Genomic DNA, 22,176 nt, shown 5'->3' with positions numbered 1-22,176 from the left:
CCTCCAGGAAGTGAGGAAGTGCTGCGGGCCGGAAGTGACGTTCTCCCGGTGCCTCCCGCCCTAGCAGTTAACAACCTCACGCAAAATGGCGCCGCTGGACCTGGATAAGTACGTGGAAATCGCCCGACAGTGCAAATATTTACCGGAGAACGATCTAAAGGTGAGATGTGTGATGGCGGAGAAGTGTTTACCGGGAATGTGTCCGGTGTTACCTGTGTGTCAGTGACTAGGGGGGAAGACCTGGCTGGCTCCTCATCTGCTCCCAGCTACATGGAGGAGATGGGACCATTGCTTCTCCCAGAGCTGTGTGATCCCAGTCCTATCGCGATAGTTCAGCCATGTCACGGTAATCTTATTATATAGTCCTTCTCTTACAGATCTAAAGCTCTCATTGGCCCTGTACCTAATATGGGATCCATCTGGCAACCCCTGCTATACAATACCTTACCTGACAGCCAGCTGGCAGGCTTCCTTCTAGTGTCAGGGCATGCTGGGAGTTGTAGTTTTACAATAGCTGGAGGCACAAGTCCAATAGTAAAATTCCTTGTTGCCTGTAGCAGCCAATCACAGCTCGGCGTTGGTGAACTAATTGCTGATCAGTGATGGGTTGCTATGGGCAACCAAGGTTACTATTAGACACAGTATAATTGCCGCTGCCATATTGTGACCTGACACGGCTGCTGCAGTACTACAACTGGCGGCATCGCCCGACAGCCCCGTCAGTCACTGACCATCACCCATAGGGTACTAGAATAATACTGGGCCTATGTCACACACTGTTGGCTGAAATATTGCATTAAACTATATTTTCTGCTCTTTGACTGACTGGCTCCTGTTAGCGCTCCTGGATTGGAGCTTTGTATCTCACCACTGGTAACATAGACTGATCAGACATTACAACCACAGACAGATCATGTGACTGTCTCTAGTGACAGCGCCACCTGTTATGGGGTAGGAGATATTAGGCAGCAGTTCTTGGAAGCAGGAAAGATGGCCAAGTTAAAGTGAACCTGTTACTAGGAATTTCCTTGTAAAGCTACTAGCAGTGGCTAATGGATGAGGTAAACCGCTACCTTACTATGTGTTTTTTATTTATTTATTTTTTTAATCATATTTTTTTATTAAAGATTTTTTTGTAACAAGTTACATTTTCACTCTTCCCCCCCCCCCCCCCCCCCCCCAACAAACAATGTTAACAATTGGTATACAATACCACAGAAGAAGATATCTATGGCATTAGGCGGCAAGGGGAGGGCACACCAACAGAACAAGTAACCAATGATCATACTGTATAATCTTACACTTAAGATTCCGATCAAAACAACAAACAGCTTCCAAATATAGGAAAGAAAAAAAAAAGAATATACATGAAAATCTATAGACATAACTCAACTCAATTTCCAGCCCTTCTGCTATTTTGCTTTGCCAATAACAAAAAGGACTCCATGAGAGTATGCGGGACAGGAGCCCAGGGGTATCTATCCAGGGACCCCATATTGTCTCTTATTTAGACAGTGCCTTGTGTTTCTGGTATACACCCCTCTCCAGTCTAATAATGTCTGTCAGCCAGGCCGTCAGCTCTGCACAGCAGCCTGAATCCAGTGTCTAGCAATTTCCTCGCTTGATATCCTACAAATGGCCAGCACCACTCCCGAAGGTTCCTTGTCTGATGTAATCGATCCCAACAGGTTTGGGTAAAATTATAACACCATACACCCTCCCAATGAGAGTTAGTATGTCCCGCCAGAACCTCTGCCTTACCATGTGTTCTATGCAGTCTGTGGTACATTTAGCTGCAGGAATTTAGTCTTTTATTTGGTCTGTGAGGTTGGGGGAGAGCAGGGAACTAGTCATTCACGGCTCTCTACCTGTCAGTGCACCCTGAGGTGGTGATTGACAATAAAAAGAGCTTCTAACAGGCCACTTTTCCTGTCAGTCATCCTGCAGAGTGCTCTGACAGGCAGAGAGCCGTGACTAGTTCCCTGCTCTCCCCGACCTTGCGTATCCGAATAAAATAACAAACTTCCTGCAGCTAAAGCCACCACAGACTGCATAGAACACACAGTAAGGCAAAGGTGCAGAGGTTTGCTCCATCTATCAGCCACTGCTATTAGCTTTAAAAGGAAATTTCTAGTGATTGGTTCGCTTTAACGGGTCTAAGCGACTGTGCCAATGGTCAAAGGGTCATCTCCAAATGTCAAGCATTGTGGTTTCCCAGTATGTTGTGGCAACAGGGTAAGGGGTGCCTGGGAAAAAGATAGTTATCGGGAGAAGACAAGCTGGTGGAGGCCGAGTGATGAGATAATGTTCTGCTGGGAAACCTTGGCTCTAGTCATTTATGTGGATGATACTGTGACGTGTACCACCTGGCTAGCTGCTGTACAGATAGTTTTTCCCACCCCCTTCATAACTGCTGTATTCCCTAATGGCTGTGGCCTCTTTCACAGGCTAGTGCCCCCTGCTACACTGTCCAGGAATGGTTTCTGAAACATGGTGAAGAGTGAGACGTTGATGTGGTCTCAGAATTCCCCAAATTTTAAAGGAGTTGTCCATGCTTATAAAAACACATCAGTTACAGAAGCAGCACTATTCCTGTCCTTTGTCTGGGTGTGGGTTTTACAGCTCACTTCTATTGGAGTGTATGGAGCTGAATTGTAACACCACTAACCTGAGAATTGGGGTGATGCTGTTTTTGCAAGAAACTAGCTGTGCTTTTTCTGATCCTGAATAACCCCTTTAATCAGACCAAGCGTCTCTGGAATGGGCTGGAAAAAAAGTCTAATCACTTTACAACCTGCAGGACTTAAAGGGGTTATCCAGCAAAAATCTTTTTCTTTCAGATGGACTGGTTTCAGAAAGTTATATAGATTTGTAATTTACTTCTATTTAAAAATCCCAAGTCTTCCTGTACTGACACAGTGCTCTCTGCTAATATCTCTGTAAAACGGGAACTGTCCAAAGCTCTGGACAGTTCCTGTCTCGGACAGATATGTCAGCACAGAGCACTGTGTTAGGGTATGCCCACACTAAAGGCCCTATTCCACCAACAGATCTGACGACAGATTATCTGACAAAGATTTGAAGCCAAAACAAGGAACAGACTATAAACAGAGAACAGGTCATAAATGAAAGACTGGATTTCTCCTCTTTTCATATTCACTCCTGGGTTTGCCTTCAAATCTTTGGCAGATAATCTGTCGTCAGATCTGTTGGTGGAATAGGGCCTTAAGGAATCCCAACGGAACACCCGTTGCAGATTCCGCAGCTTGCACCTGCTCACGGACTCTGGCGGCCGAACGCATTTCTGCGTGGCTCCCATAGACTCTATTATATTGTTTGACAGATTCTGCCGTCCGCCCGAAGAATCAGTGGGTTCATTCTTAAAGGACAACTCCCGCGGGACCCCAAAAAAAAAAAAAACACAGACACACACAGACACCATACTCACCATCCCTCCGGTGACGATCGCCACTCGATTCGCCCGCCGTCCGCCTCTCCGTCGCCGCCGTCCGCCATCCAGCGATGTCTCCGACTTCCGGGTCCAGGGGATGGAAAAGGCTGCCAGTGCGCTTGCGCACCGGCAGCCTTTTCATTGGCTAGAGCGCATCACATGGCTTCCAGCAAGCTCAGCCAATCAGGGCTGAGCGAGCTGGAAGCCATGTGATGCGCTCCAGCCAATGAAAAGGCTGCTGGTGCGCATGTGCACCAGCAGCCTTTTCATCCCCATTCACTTTGCATGAAGACGCCGAGGAGGAAGAAGACCCGGACCGCCCCTCGGCTCTGACGTCGTCGTCACCAGATGCCGCCCCGGAGAAGAGGACCGTGACGATCGTAATAGGTAATGTATACATTCTTTAACTTCCGGGGTGGGGGGTCGGGGGTCCGAAAGTGGGGGAAGGGGGCCAGGCCGGGTATTTAACCACATTACAAAGTTATATAACTTTGTAATGTGTGTTAAATGAGCAAAAAAAATTTTTTGTGGGAGTTGTCCTTTAAGTCGGATGGTGGAATCTGTCAAACCATAGAATGGAGTCTATGGGAGCCACAGAGATACGACGGGTGTTCCTTCGGGATTCCTTAGTGTGCACTTACCCTCAGACTGATTTTTAAATAGAAGTAAATTACAAATCTATATAACTTTCCGTTATACTTGGACTTCTCTGTGCCCCTGCAGCACCACAGCTCACGGTCACCTGTTGGTCCCCTGTACCGCCCGGCTCCTGTGACATTACAGCCAGGTAGTGGCTGCAACGTCAAATCACTAAGAGATGCAGGAGATTGACAGGTGACCATGAGCCGTGATGCTGGGGAGGCTAAATATAACTTCATTTTTCCCCCTACCCCCTGGCCACAATGTACTTGTTTTACCTTGACTACGCCTTTAAGCACTGTCATTTCCAAAAAGTTTTGATTAAAAGTTTTTATTGGAAAGTGGCACAGACTCCGACCAGTTAGGAAACAGAGTCAGGAGAAGTGCGTGGTCAGCGGGTTCTCTCCTGGCTCTGAGTGACTATTCACAGTCTGAACAGGGCCCTAGGACATTACAAAACAAAGGGTTGTCTGCCATGATCTTACTGCCAGTTACCCCAGGAGACATTTAGAGGTCTTGTGCGGTCCATGCCTCACCAGGTCACAGCTGTTTTAATGGCCATAGAGGGGCCCACACTATAGTAGGTAGTAATCCTAATGCCATGGCTGATCTGTGTAACTGTCAGCACATCTGAAGTTTCCCCAGATACTTTCTCTATGGAAGTCATGCCTGTGCTTCAGTAGATGATCACATAGATGTGATGGCATCATGTGACTGCATGCCTATCTGCTGTCATGAGACTTGCGTACACAGCCTCAGGTGGGATTTTCTTACAGTATTAGAAGCTTTTGGGTGTGGTGTTTGAGCTCTGATCTATCACTAGATCCTCAGCTGTAGAGGATCTAGCTGTAGCTGTTTGTCCAGCGAAAATCTTTTTCTTTCAGATCATCTGATATCAGAAAGTTATATAGATCTGTAATTTACTTGTATTAAAAAAAAATCTCAAGTCTTCACATACTTATTGCTGTAGGTCCTGCAGGAAATGTTGTTTTATTTTTAGTCAGACACAGTGCTCTTTGCTGACATCTCTGGCCGAGACAGGAACTGTCCAGAGCAGGAGAGGTTTTCTATGGGGATTCATCGAAAACCCAGACAGAGTTCCTGTCTCGGCCAGAGATGTCAGCACTGAGTACTGTGTCAGACTGAAAATAAAACAGCATTTCCTGCAGGACATAAATCAGCTGATAAGTATGGGAAGTCTTGAGATTTTTTTAAATACAAGTAAATTACAAATCTATATAACTTTCTGATATCGGTTGATTTGAAAGAAAGTTTCAAACTAACCCTCCTGGTTAGTCTGTGGTTGGTATAGTGAGTTTAGTCTATGCAGCTGCTGGAGATTGCATAGACCATGAATAAACCTAGCCTATGCGACTCAGGTCCTTGTTCTCAGGATTATGGAAGTTCCCAGTGGTGTAGAAAGTTTTTTGGTAAGTCGGGCTCCCTGCACTGCACTCTTTCTGTAAGGCTGGCTTCACACTGCTTTTTGCAGTCTGTTTAATGAAGCCATTTTTGTGTACACTGAAGAAAAATGCATTCATTTTGATCCGCTTTTTTTATGATGGAAGTCAATGGAAAAAATTGATCCGAATGGATTGCACACAACTGTATTTATTTTTTTTTTTTTTTATTTGTATCCCATGAAATGTATAAGTTAAACAGAGTGCAAATACACTAACGGACTTGCAGACACTTCCCTGGTGTTACAAGCCTCTGTCATAAGTCCTACCTGGATGTTATGATCCGTGCATACCAGGGAGACCAGGGACCCACACAAGATATATCATAAATGTCTAAGATTGCAAACCTTTCACAAAATAAGGTTACACTGTGTAAAGGCCCTATTCCACCAACAGATCTGATGACAGATTATCTGCCAAAGATTTGAAGCCAAACCCAGGAATAGACTATAATCAGAGAACAGGTCATAAAGGAAAGACTGGATTTCTCCTCTTCTCAAATCCACTCCTGGGTTTGGCTTCAAATCTTTGGCAGATAATCTGTCGTCAGATCTGTTGGTGGAATAGGGCCTTTAGTAAGGATCTAGTATTTCTAGTTTAGGTCACTAAACTTGTGTATGGCTTATTTCTCGATGTATATAATCCTACTCTGACAGACGAGGATTTCTGACCTTTCCCCTTTTCTCCATGCAGCGTTTATGTGATTATGTATGTGACCTGCTCCTGGAAGAGTCAAATGTTCAGCCCGTATCTACTCCAGTTACAGTCTGCGGAGATATACACGGACAGGTAAATGAATACACTTCTACTGTATGTATCCATGAAGAAAAGGAACAGGTTACACTTTGTGGCGTCATTGCCTGGAACACTATAGTGAAATAATCTTAAAGGAGAAGTCCGGCAAAAATTTTTATTAAAGTATTTTATTGCCCCCCCAAAAGTTATACAGATCCCCAATATACACTTATTACGGGAAATGCTTATAAAGTGTTTTTTCCCTGCACTTACTACTGCATCAAAGCTTCACTTCCTGGATAACATGGTGATGTCACGACCCAACTCCCAGAGCTGTGCGGGCTGTGACTGCTGGAGAGGATGATGGCAGGGGGACACTGAGGGACACAGGACACTGGAGGGACACTGCCGTCATCCTCTCCAGCAGCCACAGCCCACACAGCTCTGGGAGTCGGGTTGTGACATCACCATGTTATCCAGGAAGTGACTCCTTGATGCAGTAGTAAGTGCAGGGAAAAAAGCACTTTATAAGCATTTCCCGTAATAAGTGTATATTGGTGATTTGTATAACTTTTGGGGGGCAAAACAATATTTTAATCAAAAATTTCGCCGAACTTCTGCTTTAAAGGATACCAGGATACTAACTGTGAGATTTTGTTCGCCCGTATCATGGTAGAATTGCTGGTAGAATTTGTCATGAGGCCGAAAATGATATAGATGATGGTGTGATGACCATTAAACAATGAAAAATCTCGGTAACTAGTCACAGATCAGTGAAACACTAACAATATATAATGTGGAATGGAGAGGCAGACTTGCAGGCACAATGCCACCCACTAGCTGAGTGCCGTATGACTGACTGCTGCTCCATTTTCATGAGATACTTGGCACCTCGGTTAAGATCCTCAGCAATGGCGCCCTTCATGATTATATACTCAGCACAGTAATGCACTATTTTGTGCCCTATAATGCATTCACTGTAATCATAAAACTTTATTTTCCTTTGTAGGTTAGTCCTATTTTTTTCCCTTTTATTATAGAATGGTAATTTACATGTTTTCTGCTTTCTAGTTTTATGATCTGTGTGAACTCTTCAGGACAGGAGGACAAGTCCCTGACACCAATTACATATTTATGGTAAGTCATCATGGCTGCAACGGGCCACTTGTAATTTACTTCTATTTAAAAATCTCCAGTCTTCCAGTTAGAGATAAGCAAACCTCGAGCATGCTCGACTCCATCCGAACCCGAACTTTCGGCATTTGATTAGCGGTGGCTGCTGAAGTTGGATAAAGCCCTAAGGCTATGTGGAAAACATGGATATAGTCATTGGCTGTATCCATATTTTCCTGACAACCTTAGAGCTTTATCCAAGTTCAGCAGCCACCGCTAATCAAATGCCGAACGTTCGGGTTCGGATGGACTCGAACCCGAACCCGGTTCACTCATCTCTACTTCCAGTACTTATCAGCTGCTGTATGTCCTGCAGGAAGTGTTGATTCTTTCCAGTCTGAAACAGTGCTCTCTGCTGCCCCCTCATGACAGCAGCTGTCCAGAGCAGTAAAAAATCCCCATAGAAACCTGTTCTTGTTCGTTCTTCAGCGCAGAGAGAGAAGGCGCGCAAGCCTCTCAAAGACTCATTGTGACAGGGAGGCTGGCAGCATTCCGCGACGGAGAATTCTGCCACTTTTTTGTTGTGTGTGCACGTTCCCCCCCCCCATACCTGAAAGTTTTTGAGATGTTCTGGAAGCACAGCTAAATATATGGAAGATACCATGTGCCTGCTTTTCCTAACAGCTATGTAGTGTCAGCAGACTAAGCTGGCTAAGAGGGACAGCCCCCAGCTGCTAATAGCATCTGAAAGTAACTGTATATGGCAGGGATGGGGAACCTTCGACCCTCCAGCTGTTGCAAAACTACAGTTGCTTTGGCTGTCCAGGCATGATGGGAATTGTAGTTTTGCAACAGCTGGAGGGCCGAAGGTTCCCCATCCCTGGTATATGGAGTGGTATTTCGGCTCTATACACTGCTGTCACCAGGACAAACATGCCTTTTCCTGTGTCGTCAACCAGTTAAAATATCAATTGTGTTTTACTGATTATCTTTTAAATAGTTCAATATACTGTTATAAACTTTTCAGCCTCTCTTCGGCTAGCAGGGCAGATTTGATGCCATTTGGCCAAAGGTACAATTGGATCATAGATGAAGGAAAAGACTGATGCTTTTCCTCTTTTTTATCCACTTATTTGTTTAGGTCAGAAACTGTATGTGTGCACCCATCTGCTTCTAACTAAACACTGTTACATTTTCAGGGAGACTTTGTAGACAGAGGGTATTACAGTCTGGAAACATTCACCTACCTGCTTGCTCTGAAAGCCAAGTGGCCTGACCGCATTACACTGCTGAGAGGGAATCACGAGAGTAGACAGATTACACAAGTGTACGGATTCTATGGTAAGTTGTCTTTTTGTTTCTGTATACATCCTGCATATAACCCACCCAGAATCTGCATCCCCATCACAAATCCATGCAATCCCAGCGGTAATGAGGAACCTCAAGTTCTCAGACCCAAACAATGAATCGCAATCTAAGAGACTGTTGGGGATTACAGAAATTGATCTGCTGTGTTTATATATTGGTGGTAGGTATTGCGATTGCAGTATTTGCCCTAGGCCATTTTAAAGTGAGAATAATATTGACGCAAGTCTTGGGCCAGCTGCAGGTCTAATCGCCTAAACTGAAAGATTTCGAGGCGTGTACAATGCTATTGGTTGCGGTCATTAGACCTGAAGGTGGACAGAGACTTGCACAAAAGCATGCACTTAAGAAATATTAAAGGGCTTAGAAAAACATGTATGGTTTCTTCCAGAAACAGCACCACTCCTATGTTTGAATGTGTGTTTTTCAGCTCAATTCCTTTGAAGTCAATGAAGCTAAATTGTAACACCACACACAACCTGAGATGTTTGGGGTATCGGTCCTGGTTGTGCTTTTTCGTGCTGCTCTGCGGTGGTGGTCGGCCCTTTAGCTTTGTAGTAATAGTGAGTTTGCCTTTGTCAGAATACCAGACTTGCTATGACTTGTAGTGTCATAATTCCTAAGGAGATACAGCTTGCCAACCACTGGCACACGTGTAATAATACATGTTCCTTTATTTTAGATGAGTGCCAAACAAAGTATGGAAATGCCAATGCATGGCGGTACTGTACCAAGGTGTTTGATATGCTGACAGTAGCAGCTGTAAGTATTAATTAAACTTTAAAATAAAAAAAAAAAAAAAAAGTTTTAATACTTAGGCAACTTTTAATGGTATTAGTATTAGAAAAATCTTTTTTTTTGTTGTTTTTTTTAAGTTGGTTAGATTAATATATCTAAAGATAACGCCAACTAAATCTTGTGATTCTTGTGGCATTTTTGGTTTAGGAACTACTAAACTCAAATGCAGCAAAACTAGCCCAGTGCCAAACGCCCGCTGTTTGTGCTTTACAGGAACCACCAAGGGCCAGGCAAAGTCCATACAACTAACCCCGATGTGCAGGAACAGGCCTTTACTTTAGGCTACTGTTTGTTATAGTGAGATCTCGTAATGTGGTGTATTCTTTTTTCCCCCCTCTTTCCAGCTGATAGATGAGCAGATACTTTGTGTACATGGTGGGCTCTCCCCAGACATAAAGACCTTGGATCAGATCCGGACCATTGAACGTAATCAGGAAATCCCTCACAAAGGAGCGTTCTGCGACTTGGTATGGTCAGACCCGGAGGACGTGGACACTTGGGCTATCAGCCCCAGAGGGGCAGGTTGGCTATTTGGAGCCAAGGTCACCAATGAGGTAAATTGTTGTTTTTTTTTTTGTTTGTTTGTTTGTTTGTTTTTCTTCCTTTTACACTTTTCTAATCTCAGGGGCTTTTCAGCTTATATGTTGTGCAAAACTGACCATAGATTCAAGACTTTCATTCACAAAGTCACTGATTTTGTAGCAGCTTCACGCATAGTCCTTGTTCAGCATCTGTCTATGGCCAGCATAAGCACAATGTATAATCACTCACTGCCTCTTCTATTGACCTTGAAGTCTCCTTCATGCCTAATGTTTGTGAGATGTCCTCTTTGTCATCTGTGTGTGGATATGAATACAAGCTCTCTAGTTCCTAATAGTGTTTTCTCTACATAACCGTCATGCTGCTTAAACCACAAGCCATCAGTGTGGGGGATCCTCCTCACCATGCTAACTTTCATTGAATCTCTCCCTATGCCCAAACAAGTAAAGATCTATCAGTGAAGACTGACGGGGCAGGAAGAAGTTGTCAGGTATGCACCCTGACAACTCATGTAGACAGCATGCACGTGATGACAGGAGCTTTTTAAACGAGTTTCTTTTTGACAACATCCTCTTGCCATATCCACTACTGTATGTGGCTAGACATGATAGAATGAGAGTGAAGAGGCACTATAGCTTATCTAGTCTATCATTTTCAGTATATGACCAGACGTGCCATTTCCAGGTGATAAAAGCAGATTGGCAAATGTTAGAGAAGCTGCACCCACAGTTATTTTTGCTTGACTCTAGTGTGAACAGAGCCTAGTTGTAGCCCATGACTGATACAGTAAGGCGTTTAGTTAATTTTATAGGGCCATTATTTTAGCCGTTTTACATTTTAAAAGGCAAAAGTGATTGCTGCATGTGAATTAGGCTCTTATATACATATCAAAAGGACATTATATTGCAACCATTTGAATCTGCCTTTTGTGTATGCCTGTGGAGCGCATATACTTGAACCAGGTTGAGTATTTAATATTAAAGGAGTCTCCGTACTGCCACCCTTTATCCTTCCTCCGTGTGATATTAGATGGAGGTCCCCCCACTTGACTAGAGCAGTGTTTGGTTTAGCATAGCTCAGATATCATGACAGTAAAATACTAAGTGAACCTTGTTGCACATACACGTCTGCTGCTCTTGTCACACAGGGAGACCAGGGATATCGATTCTCATGATCATTGAGGTCCCAGGGGTCGGTCCTACCGCCAATCGTATGCTTATCCCCTATCATTTGTAATCCTGGGGTGACCCATGTATTGTTGTATGTTAAAGTTCATTATATAAGCCACAGATGTTTTCTTTTGGTAACTTGTCCTTTTGTTTGCCTTTCAGTTTGTGCACATAAACAACCTGAAACTTATCTGTCGAGCGCATCAGCTGGTACACGAGGGCTACAAGTTTATGTTTGATGAAAAGCTGGTGACGGTCTGGTCTGCCCCAAACTACTGCTACCGGTGTGGCAACATTGCCTCAATAATGGTTTTCAAGGATGTGAACACTCGGGAGCCAAAATTATTTCGAGCTGTCCCAGATTCAGAACGGGTGATTCCGCCCAGAACCACCACACCGTACTTCCTCTGAAGCCTCTCCACCTTTTGTGTACTGTGCTGGATAACGATTTTTTTTTTATTTTTTTTTTTTTTGCTCGTTTTAAGCACTTTGCTGCTGCATCTTGCCTTTCTTTTAAATTATCAACATGTAATGTTTATATTTCTATTTTTTTTTTTCTCAATTGAGAGGCTTACGAAAGTGTACTGCTAGTAGAGCACCTGATGGTGTCAGTAAACTTCTGGTTTTCTCCATTACCCCTCCCATTCCCCCTTCTGAGGTTAGGGCCTATCTGGGCATATAAAGCCTCCATCAGGCTCCTGCTATGACTTCATTTGTTTTCTTGTTGTCATTCTTATTCCTAATTCCAAGACGGACCTCTGATTGGGTGAGTAGGCTGTCACTGCTGATCGGAGTCTTTCTTGGAAGTAGGAAGAGTGGTGAAAGGCCGGAGAGCAAATGACGTCGCACCAGGTTTGGTCACCCCCAGTAAAAAAGTTTTATATGTCTAGATAACCACTTTAAGAATAAAAATGATGTTTCGGTAAGAAAACCCTAATAATGCAGCTTATAACCATTTAGAATCCACAAATCTTATGTTGTGCCAAATGGTTTGCCATAGATGGCCATTTACTAAATGAATTAAAAATCTCTGGATGTTCATACGTGTTCTGCTGCTGAACTTCCAACTATTAAAGGGATATTCTCATTTCATTAGGATATGCCATTACTTTGACATCTGGGACCTCAACCAATCCTTAGAATCTGCCATTCAGTAGAAGTTAATGGAGAAGACTGTAGTTCCCTGTACAGCCTGGTGGCTGGACCCTGCTGTCCAAAAACTAGCAGTAAAGAGGCCACAGCCCTGTCCTAATGTTACATTTTTTCTGGATTCACACTAGTCTTATGGTGGGTTTACACAGAGAGATTTATCTGACAGATTTTTGAAGCCAAAGCTAGGAATGGATTTGCAAAAAGGATAAATCCCAGTCTTTCCTTTATGACCTGTTCCCTGTTTATAGTCTGTTCCTGGCTTTGGCTTCAAAGATCTGTCAGATAAATCTCTCTGTGTAAACGCACCATAACACTCATTTTTGACCTGACTCCGTTTTAGGACATATGACTAATGCATGCACCTGTATTACAGCATTAAATGTTCTGGAGGTTGGACCCCTAGTATTATAAAGTGATATCATGTCCTAGTGATATACCATCATTTCATGATATGGGACTACAACTTTAACATTGTGGAGGCATATTCATGAAACTGAGTGGAATTCAACAGTTAACTGTATACTAGACAGGTAGGGGAATGCACACCCCTGCCTCATAGTGTCCTAGAGTAATGCTTCAATTTGCACCCCTTCCTCCTTGGGTAATGACTAGAGATGAGCGAACCTGGAGCATGCTCGAGTAGATCTGAACCCGAACTTTCGGCATTTGATTGGCGGTGGCTGCTGAACTTGGATAAAGCCTTAAGGCTATGTGGAAATCATGGATATAGTCATTAGCTGTATCCATGTTTTCCAGACAACCTTAGAGCTTTATCCTAGTTCAGCAGCCCCAGCTAATCAGATACCGAACGTTCAGGTTCGGATCGACTCGAACCCAAACCCGGTTCGCACATCTCTAGTAATGACTTCTAATGTCCTAATAGCGGTTCTTAAGTTGCAAATGCAAAAGCCCCTTTTCTTTAAATAAACGTAAATATGAAGCTATTTATTTATAGCGCTTAAGACTTTCCTTAATGACCTCTATACCTCTTAATGTGTGGTCTATGTGGCGGCTACCACTTCAGGTTTATGCAGGTGGAATCCTCTTACCGCCACTATGTGAAATCTGAGGTTCTGTTTTTGGTGCAATAGACACAGCCCTTTAAAGAATCTTAAATTATTGTTGACTGCCTCAGAATGTCCTATTGCCGAGCACTTATTTATATCTTGCCATCTGTATAGCAGGCTAGACACGGCCTGTGGGAATCCAACCTTTTTGCAGAGGTTTTGAGAGGTGCAACCACACAGAATTTTCATAAAGCCTTAAAATCGGTAAAAGTCGGATACATGTAAAAACTTTACATAAGTAAGTATTAAAACTATAGCAATAACTTATTATAACTTTGGTTCGGATACCCGGAACAAAATAAGTTATAATGACTCGGCCCGCCGATAGAAGGGATGGGTGGGGTTAATTGACCATGTGTACTCTGTATAGAGTCGATGTATGTACAGATCCTGGCCAAGAACAGACATGCCCCCAACTGTGCTTGCATCTTGCTGATGTCAAGGACTGCAAAGCTTTAAATAGGGTTTTATGGCATAAATATGGAAAAAGTGGTGTAAGAGTCCTGCCTGAAAACATAGAAATTCCATGCCATAGGCAATGCCATTGGTCCAGAGTGGCACTGTTTGAAGGGAAATCAAGCCACCCCCTTTTCTGATCTTACAAACTATCTAATGCCATATATAATACTATTTATGAGGATTTGTAGAGCCTTTTCTAACCATTGGAACCCCTCCCCACTTATCATTTTTATACAAATTGTGCAATGCCCCTTTCTTCCACCTGATCTGATGTTGTACATGGTGAGCTGTAACCATTGCTGAGGCAGCTGTCAACACCTGGAGATAATCGTCCACATGGTTTATTATAATTATTAGGACACGTGCACTATATTGCTAAGAATCCTGTCCACAGTGTGCCCAATATTATATAATAGTATTACCTTGAACTACCCATTGGGCTGCGGCATCTTATCCACCCACAATGTCAGGATAGGCGGAAGAGAGAGGCGCTGTGCAATGACTTTAGGCTGTAAATATCCGGAACCTCCAAGGTAGTGAACACACAGATGGAATGTGAATCTAAACACCCCCTCTCCCTGTTCTCCCTCTACCCCACATTTTTCTACACATTTAGTTTCTCCCATAGTAGAACCTGTTAAGTTTCAGCAGCAAAGTTATTGCAGGTCTCATTGTAAATGCTGTTTGTTGTGTGTGCAGATATGTAATTCTCCTTCTCAAATATGTTTTAAAGCAAATATAAAAAAAAATTATAAAATAAAGCGTTGTCAAGGGCTGCAATTTTTTTTTTTTTAAGAATTTACTGAAATTGCAGCTTTTGGAGTTGTACATTTAAATAATTGTACTGATCTTAGTTATTTTCCCTTCCAGATATCTTGTATTTTAATAAAGTAATCATAAGACACCTAGAGGTTAAATATTGCAAATAAAGTATGTTGGTCTGTAAACCTGCTTCAGTGTTTATTAGTGACGAGGGGGACAATTTTAAGGGGATGTATGTGGAATTGCAGATGCTTCAAGTGATCGGGGCTGAGCTGCAATACCAGAAAGTCTATAGACTGACATGGCACTGTTTTTGGGAGGAGGTATATAGAAATACACCCCTAGTAGGTGGTAATGTAGAGCAAGTTCTCCTTTTTACTTTGCATAATTTCTTGAAAGAACATTTTCACACCTGGCTGAGCGGGCATCTCCAAGGGAGGCCAAGAGGAATGGCTTTCTGCTAAAATTGTGGAGGCATCTCATGCAGGATGTGCCTGCAGGTCAGATGGGTTGTGTGACCTATATTAGCCTTAACAATTCACTAACACCTAAAAAGTGTTAGGGCCAGTTCACACGGAGGTGAATTGTATAACTGCACACAGCCGAAAAACCGGTGGTGCTTTTTTTTTTTTGCAAGAAAGTAGCAGTATTTTGTTTATTTTTCCCTAATCTAATCCTGATAACCCCCTTAAAATATGTTAAATTTGTTAAAGGGGTTCACCCATGAAAGACATGCATTCCCTGATTGGTGGGGTTCTGACCACTGTGAACTCCAGCTGATCACAGGGAGTTGAATAAAGCTGTGTTCACACATGCATTTTCATTGCGTTACTGCAACATTTGTCGCCCAGCCATCCTTCAATGCATTACAGCAATGAAACTCTGTGTGTGAACTTACCCTAGTGCAGCAGTCATGCATGCTGCTCCTCCATTGAAATCTATGGACTGGACAAATATAGCCAAGTTCAGCGCTTGGCTATCTTTGGCCTTCCCATAGAGTTAAATAGTGTGGTAGCTTGCGTGTCCAACCACCAGTGGATTCAACCTGCGGGGCTAATTCAGGTTGGCGGATCAAGGGAGTCAAAAAAAAGTCCTGCTATTATTTCATAAAGCCTGAAGCATCATAGAGCACTCATAGGTTTTGATAGGTCAGTGTCTGAGTGTTCAGACCCCCACTGATGACTAAAACCAGCTTAACCCTTTCACAACCTGGGATCATTGATACCTCAATGCCCAGGTCGTGTTTGGACATCAGCTTATGGGATCCTAATGATCCCATAAGCTGATGTCCGTATCTCTGCCCCCTCTCCTCTGTTCCCTCCCACTGTTACTATCTTGTAACAGCGGCAGGGGAGAAAGGGGAGGGGGAAGAGCCCCGCCAGCTTCCATAGCCAGGAAACCGGAAGCCTGAGGCTTCGCAGAGCCCCGATGGACACCGTAGAGGGAGAATTCTCTATCTGGAGCCCTATAGATGCTGCGGTTGTGCTGACCGCAGTATCTATAGGGTTAAGTCGGCATCAGAGCGCGGCTCTGGTGCAGAAAGTTGCGGCGGGTCCCCGGCTATCACTGATAGCCAGGACTTGCCGCGGATGACACAGGCACAGCTCCAGCACCTGTGTCATCCTGGTTCGTTAATGAACGTCGCTGCAGCGACTAACAGTGGAGTGGCAGGAGAGGGTTAATGCACAGCTCATTCCATCTTTTTGCAGGAGAAGGATTCTGGCTATGCACGGACGGTGTTCTGCGGACCAGACCTTAGATAATGCGGGCAGCTAATGCTGCTTCTACACAGAACGATTATCGTGCGAATTTGCACGATAACGATCGAATTCGAACGATAATCGTACGTGTAAATGCAGCGAATGATCGAACGAGAAATCGTTCATTTTGATCTTTGAACATGTTCTTAAATCGTTGTTCATCGATCGCAAAAAATTCGCAGTTCGTTCCATGTAAACAGTCGTTCACCGATTTTACCTATGTGCGAGATAGGCTTAAGCGATTGCAAAACGAATTTTCCGTACGATATATCGTTCCATCTAAACGCTGATCGGGATAAAAAAAAAATCGCTACTTCGAAACCGTTATTCGTACGATTGGGCGAATTATCGTTCCGTGTAAACGCAGCATTAGAGGTCTCGTTTGCAGAACACCCACACCATGAGCAATCAATAAAATGACATGTCTATAGTTTTGTGAAATAACACCCTGCGTGCGCCTCTTCGTGAATCCTGCCGGGGAAAAGGCGGCGGGGCCTAATATAAGACCTTGTAGATTATTATTTAGGCCTAACATCTTTCTGGGAGGAATGAACTATCTCGTGTAGTAGGCGATGCAGCACCAGGCCTTATGCTTCTTTCGCACATGGTGGTTGGGGTGGAAAATATGAAGGGAGGACTTGTTCTTCTCTTTCTTGTTGGATTCACATCTGCTTTTGGCACAAAAACTGCCATGTGTGATTCCAGAATTAAAGCCCCTATAATTTTAAGGTTATTCTTTCATCTTTCAGATCTCAGTGATATTGGCTTCAGTGCCCCCACACCCTACCTTTTTGCATTGCCACGGCCACCCCCCCCCCCACCCCACCCCCCCTTTTTGCATTATGACTTCTCTACACAGGTGTAAAGGGTAAATTTAGCAGTTTTTATACCTTGCTTTATTTCATACGTTATGGTGCTTGTTCCAGTAAAAAGTCATCTTTTATCAACTGCATATTGTGCTACCTGGGCGGGGCTTCATGGCAACAGCACCACTTAGCCCCGCCCATATTACCACCGTAGGCTCTGACCTAGAGGCCAGCCCCTTCCAATGGCCGTCAAGGGAGCGGGGTCTACGGCACTGTTGTGGGCGGGGCTAAGTGGCGCTTCGGTCAAGAAGCCCCGCCCAGGTGGCACAGTCAGCAGGTGATAAAAGAATACTTTTACCTGGAACAAACACCATGAAGTATGATATAAAATAAGGTATGAAAACTGCTAAATTTACCCTTTACACCTGTGTAGAGATGTCATAATGCTAAAAGGGGGGGGGACAGTGTCACAGAGGTGCAAGCGTAATGTAAACCAGTGCACTTATGTTTCAGCGTGTTACTAGAAACAACATTGTCCCATAAATCAGACAGTATCTGCCCCTCCATCTGTGCACCGCAGTGGGAGGCCCCCAGGGAACAAATCTGACTATGGTTTACATTGACTGTCTGCATATAGGATATCAATGCGTCATATCCCAATGAGCAGGTACTATCCACAATTCTTATACCGGGTTACTATTACTTTCTCTCAGATTTTACAGTTACTCAGTTTCTCACATTTCATATGTTTCACATATATGCTGGATGCCAGGCACATTTTGGTAATCGATAAGCATGTTTGGTGGAAGTCAGAAGCCTGGGTTCCCTAAGAACCTACAATGTTATGTTAGTGCTTTATCCCCTTTACCGTGTCCCCTTCAAGTAAATAGGACCATGCTGCAGTTCCCTGCTCAGCTGGTGGGCAGGAGTGCTGCCTCTTAAAGCTTCACTGTCATGTTTGATAAAGGTCTGTGACCCAATATACAGACCGAAACGCGTTGCAGCAATAAAAAGAATACTGAGTCACACCACCGTGCGATTGTGACTGTGCCAACATCCTGGACGTTTAGCTGCGCTGACCCTCCTCTGGGGTTTCTCGTGTTTCCTGTGACCCTTCTGGGACACTCTCCTGCATCTCTATAACCACCGCTGGTGGCTGGTTACCCAAGGGACAGCTGCGGTTCATGGTCCAAGTGATACCACACGCCTACAGTAGAGTTGTGCCTATTTCCATAAGGTGAGTACGTCTATCTACCTTTTGTTGAGACACACTGATTCACTATTTTATTGCACTAGGAGGCGCCACTCTCTTGCTTTATTTCTCCTTGTAGACAAGGGGTAGGGAACCTTGGCTCCCCAGCTGTGGCAAAACTACAACTCCCATCGTGCCTGGACAGCCAAAGCTGTGGCTCTCCTCTCCCTGCTCTGCACCAGTGACATCACCTGTGGCGGCACAGCTTCCCAACATGGTTTTGCTCGTTCCTCCCCGTCTGTAGTTGTTCCCCCCATACTGTATACATCTGCCCTCTGCAGGTAGTCACCATACTTTATACCTCCCCCCCATATTCAATAGGTCTTATTTCCGTGGTAGGGCTTATTTTTGGAGAAACAGGGTACAGTCCTATGCCATCTCAGCCAGCCCTTTGGAATATAATCACGTCGGCTATTTATGTATATTCTTTGCCATTTTGATACATTTAGTGCCGGTACACGAGATGTAAGAAAAATGTGATGTAAAAAAAAATTAGAATACGCAATAATTTATATGCTGTATTTTCCCGCCAAGGATTTACGTGTGATTATTAAATTAAAAAAAAAAATCTATCTATCTATATCTATTTATATCTATATATATATCTATATATCTATCTATCTATCTATCTATCTATCTATCTATATATATATATATATATATATATATATATATATATATATATATACAATTATTACCACCATGAAAAGGGAGGAGTATGGTACTTTTTTTGGATGTTAAAAAAATTGTCTGTAAATGCTTCCAAAATTACAAGGAATTTCCATAAAACGCCAGTGAATGCAAATGCTGCAAAAACTGTGGGGAAATAATTTAAAGCGCCAATTGGCACGCAACCGATTTGTTGCAGAAACTCGCCCATGCTACCCAAATATCCCCCTTTTCAGAAGAACAGAGACGATTTCTAGAAGAGTAATGTGAACACAGCCACATACAACACGTCCTCCCCGTCGCGTTATTTTCCCGCTCACACCAGCTCTAGCCCTAGTAACGGTCTCCGCTCTGCCCGCAACTTCCTCATTCTACCGAAAGAGGTCGCTCGTCTCACTTTCCACATCCACTCAACCGAACAAAGGGGGAGGACATTCAGGGCTGACTGACAGATGCTGCAGCCAATGGAAGAGAGCTGCCTCCCTGAACTGACAAGCTTCGTCCAATGGCCTGTAGCCGGGGGCGGGGCTGACGCGGGTCGGGTTTGGTTGCAAAGAGCAGCATAACACGGCTGTAGCAGCAGCTGGTGGAGCGGAGCTGCGGTCAGGAGCGGGGCCGAAGGGACAAGAGGCCGGGGTATAGCTCGCTGTGGGGGGCTTGGAGCACGGGTAAGCCTGGGTGTTCTGTGCTGGGAGGGGGAGGTGCTCTGTATCCCCCATGCTGTTATTATAATGGGGAGTGTATGTGTATGGTGCACCTAGGGGTTAATAGCTGGTGCATTATATACATTGTGTATGTGTGTTATGTGTATGGTGCATGGGGACATTAGGGATGTGTGATTGGCCATGGAGGTTGCTGGGGGATGTCACCTGTTTGTGGTTGTCACCGTGCACACACACATTGCAGGCACAGGACCGCCACATAGGAACGCAATGACCTGTGACCATCTGCACCAGATGCCTGGACCTGCGGCCGTGCTGCCCGCCAGTCCTGGATGGCCACGTCCGAGACATTGGACGGGATGCACCATTGATGCTATATTGGGCTTTACAATGGAGATGGATGACAGACGCTGCTGGCGTAAGCTGTGGCATTCTGTAGAGAGGCGAGGAATCGTCCGATATGTGCAGCCAGAAACGCGTCGGCTGCACACAGTGTTTTTCTTTCATTGATGCTAGCGCCCATTGACTTCTATGGAGGGGAGAATAAAGACACAAAGCAGAATTTTATGAAAGGGACAAGATGATGCATATGTGTGCGTATACACGGCGGGTACTAATTTCTGCACTGAGAACAGTACCCCCCATATTAATGCTGCTCAGTGTGCCCCCCACTATATGCGTGCCAGGTGCCTCTACCTGGATATCATTGCCCTCCCATGCCAGTGCCAACCGCCATCGCACCTCATATTAATGCTGGCCACAGTGCATCCCCTACCATATGAGTGCCAGGTGCAGTGCCCTCACCTGGATATCAATGCCAACCATAGTGCTCCCCATGCTAGTGCCAACCACAGTTCACCTCATATTAATGCGGACCATATGAGTGTCAGGTGCAGTGCCTCTAACTGGATATCAGTGCCCGTCATAGTGCCCTCCCATGCCAGTGCCAACCGCAGTGCACCTCTCATATTAATGCTGGCTGCAGTGCGCCCCCTACCATATGAGTGCCAGACACAGTGCCCCCAACTGGATATCAGTGCCAACCATTGTGCTCCCCATGCTAGTGCCACCTCTCATATTAATGCTGGCTGCAGTGCGCCCCCTACCATATGAGTGCCAGACACGGTGCCCCCAACTGGATATCAGTGCCAACCATAGTGCTCCCCATGCTAGTGCCACCTCTCATATTAGTGCTGGCCACCGCGCCCCCTCATATTGGTACCTGGTATTAGTGCTTGCCACAGCTCCCCCCGATATTAGTGCCTACCTCAGTGTTCATTAATAATATTAGTGGTAGCCAAATGTGTAACTTCTTGTGACTGGGTCCTGCACCATTAAAATGTATGTGTATGGCTGCCAGTCGCTCCCCTCCTGATAGGTGTGTATATAGATATAGATAATAAATATATATATATATATATATATATATATATATATATATATATATATATATATAATATGTTGGCTACTGGTATCACCAGCAGTCCCACTAATCTGTAATAACAGCAGTCGGGCACATTCGCTCTCTCCTGGGAGTCTGGCCTCTGGTGTCTTGCGATGCCAACGTTTTGGGTTTGAATGTCCTAATCCTCTGCCACCCATGATGCCATGGTCTCACCAGCAAACAAATACTGCCAACCAAATACCGGACGGACCTTATATAAGTGAGCACATTGCAAGTAGATCTAGTGATCACAGCTGACCTTGTAGTCATACACTCTCCCTTTTGTTCTACATCTGGCCCAGGCCACCAGGAAGACTTCTTTTAGCCATAACGTATTTCTGCCTTCTTTCTTTATGTCTGAAACCACCTCTTAAGTTGGCAAATAAATCCGTTTCTTGCAGAGTCTTGTATTGAAATGCTGAGTGTCTAGTCGCTTGTAGCTTCCATTAGGGGTAAGTCCTTGCATAAGAATTGACATCAATCGGCCATAACTTTAAGACCACTCACTGGTGAAGCATTGGTTATCCGGTGACGTCGGGGTTGTTGATGTGTTACAAGCAGGTGAAGGGGGAGGATTTCATGAATCAAGGGATCAACTGTAATGACCGGGCAACTGGGTCAGGGCACCTGTAGAAGGGCCGGTCTTGTGTGGTGTCCCCTTTATCTAGTGGTTTCCTAAAGTGGAGAACCATGAACTGAAGTCTAGCCTGCCTGGTCGGATCCTACAAGAGAGGCACTCTAGAGCAAATAGCTGAAAAGTTAAGGCTGGTTGTGATAGAAAGATGTCAACATACAGGTCTGTGAGGCTCCTAGTGGTCTTGCTCTATAGGGTGGGTTTCCATGTACTTGTCTGCTTAGAGCATCCCAGGAACA

The 22,176-nt window shown here is 44.4% G+C and overlaps 3 protein-coding genes across 5 annotated transcripts in view; 2 read left to right on the top strand and 1 right to left on the bottom strand.

Annotated features, from left to right (window-relative positions):
• Window positions 1–470, bottom strand: part of RABEPK (Rab9 effector protein with kelch motifs) — a 31,202-nt gene extending 30,732 nt beyond the window's left edge. The window contains exon 1 of one of the 2 annotated variants that reach the window (XM_069943116.1): window positions 449–470. The gene's annotated coding sequence lies outside the window, so the exon portion shown is untranslated. Of the gene's footprint in view, window positions 1–212; window positions 308–448 lie in introns of those variants that run through there. The other variant, XM_069943115.1, reaches the window with a different exon arrangement.
• Window positions 6–14,895, top strand: PPP6C (protein phosphatase 6 catalytic subunit). Its single transcript, XM_069943118.1, has 7 exons — window positions 6–160; window positions 6,244–6,339; window positions 7,357–7,422; window positions 8,598–8,739; window positions 9,446–9,525; window positions 9,906–10,115; window positions 11,433–14,895. The coding sequence occupies exons 1-7, from the start codon at window positions 86–88 to the stop codon at window positions 11,679–11,681; spliced, it is 918 nt and encodes a 305-aa protein (XP_069799219.1). The 5' UTR covers window positions 6–85; the 3' UTR covers window positions 11,682–14,895.
• Window positions 14,896–17,651: 2,756 nt separating this feature from the next.
• Window positions 17,652–22,176, top strand: part of SCAI (suppressor of cancer cell invasion) — a 103,221-nt gene continuing 98,696 nt past the window's right edge. The window contains exon 1 of one of the 2 annotated variants that reach the window (XM_069985691.1): window positions 17,652–17,670. The gene's annotated coding sequence lies outside the window, so the exon portion shown is untranslated. Of the gene's footprint in view, window positions 17,671–19,756; window positions 19,866–22,176 lie in introns of those variants that run through there. The other variant, XM_069985687.1, reaches the window with a different exon arrangement.

Source organism: Dendropsophus ebraccatus, chromosome 10, assembly GCF_027789765.1.
Source record: "Dendropsophus ebraccatus isolate aDenEbr1 chromosome 10, aDenEbr1.pat, whole genome shotgun sequence".
In the NCBI taxonomy this organism is placed as follows: Eukaryota; Metazoa; Chordata; class Amphibia; order Anura; family Hylidae; genus Dendropsophus; species Dendropsophus ebraccatus.
Note: the sequence above shows the minus strand (reverse complement) of the source record. Positions and strands in the feature narration are given on the sequence as shown.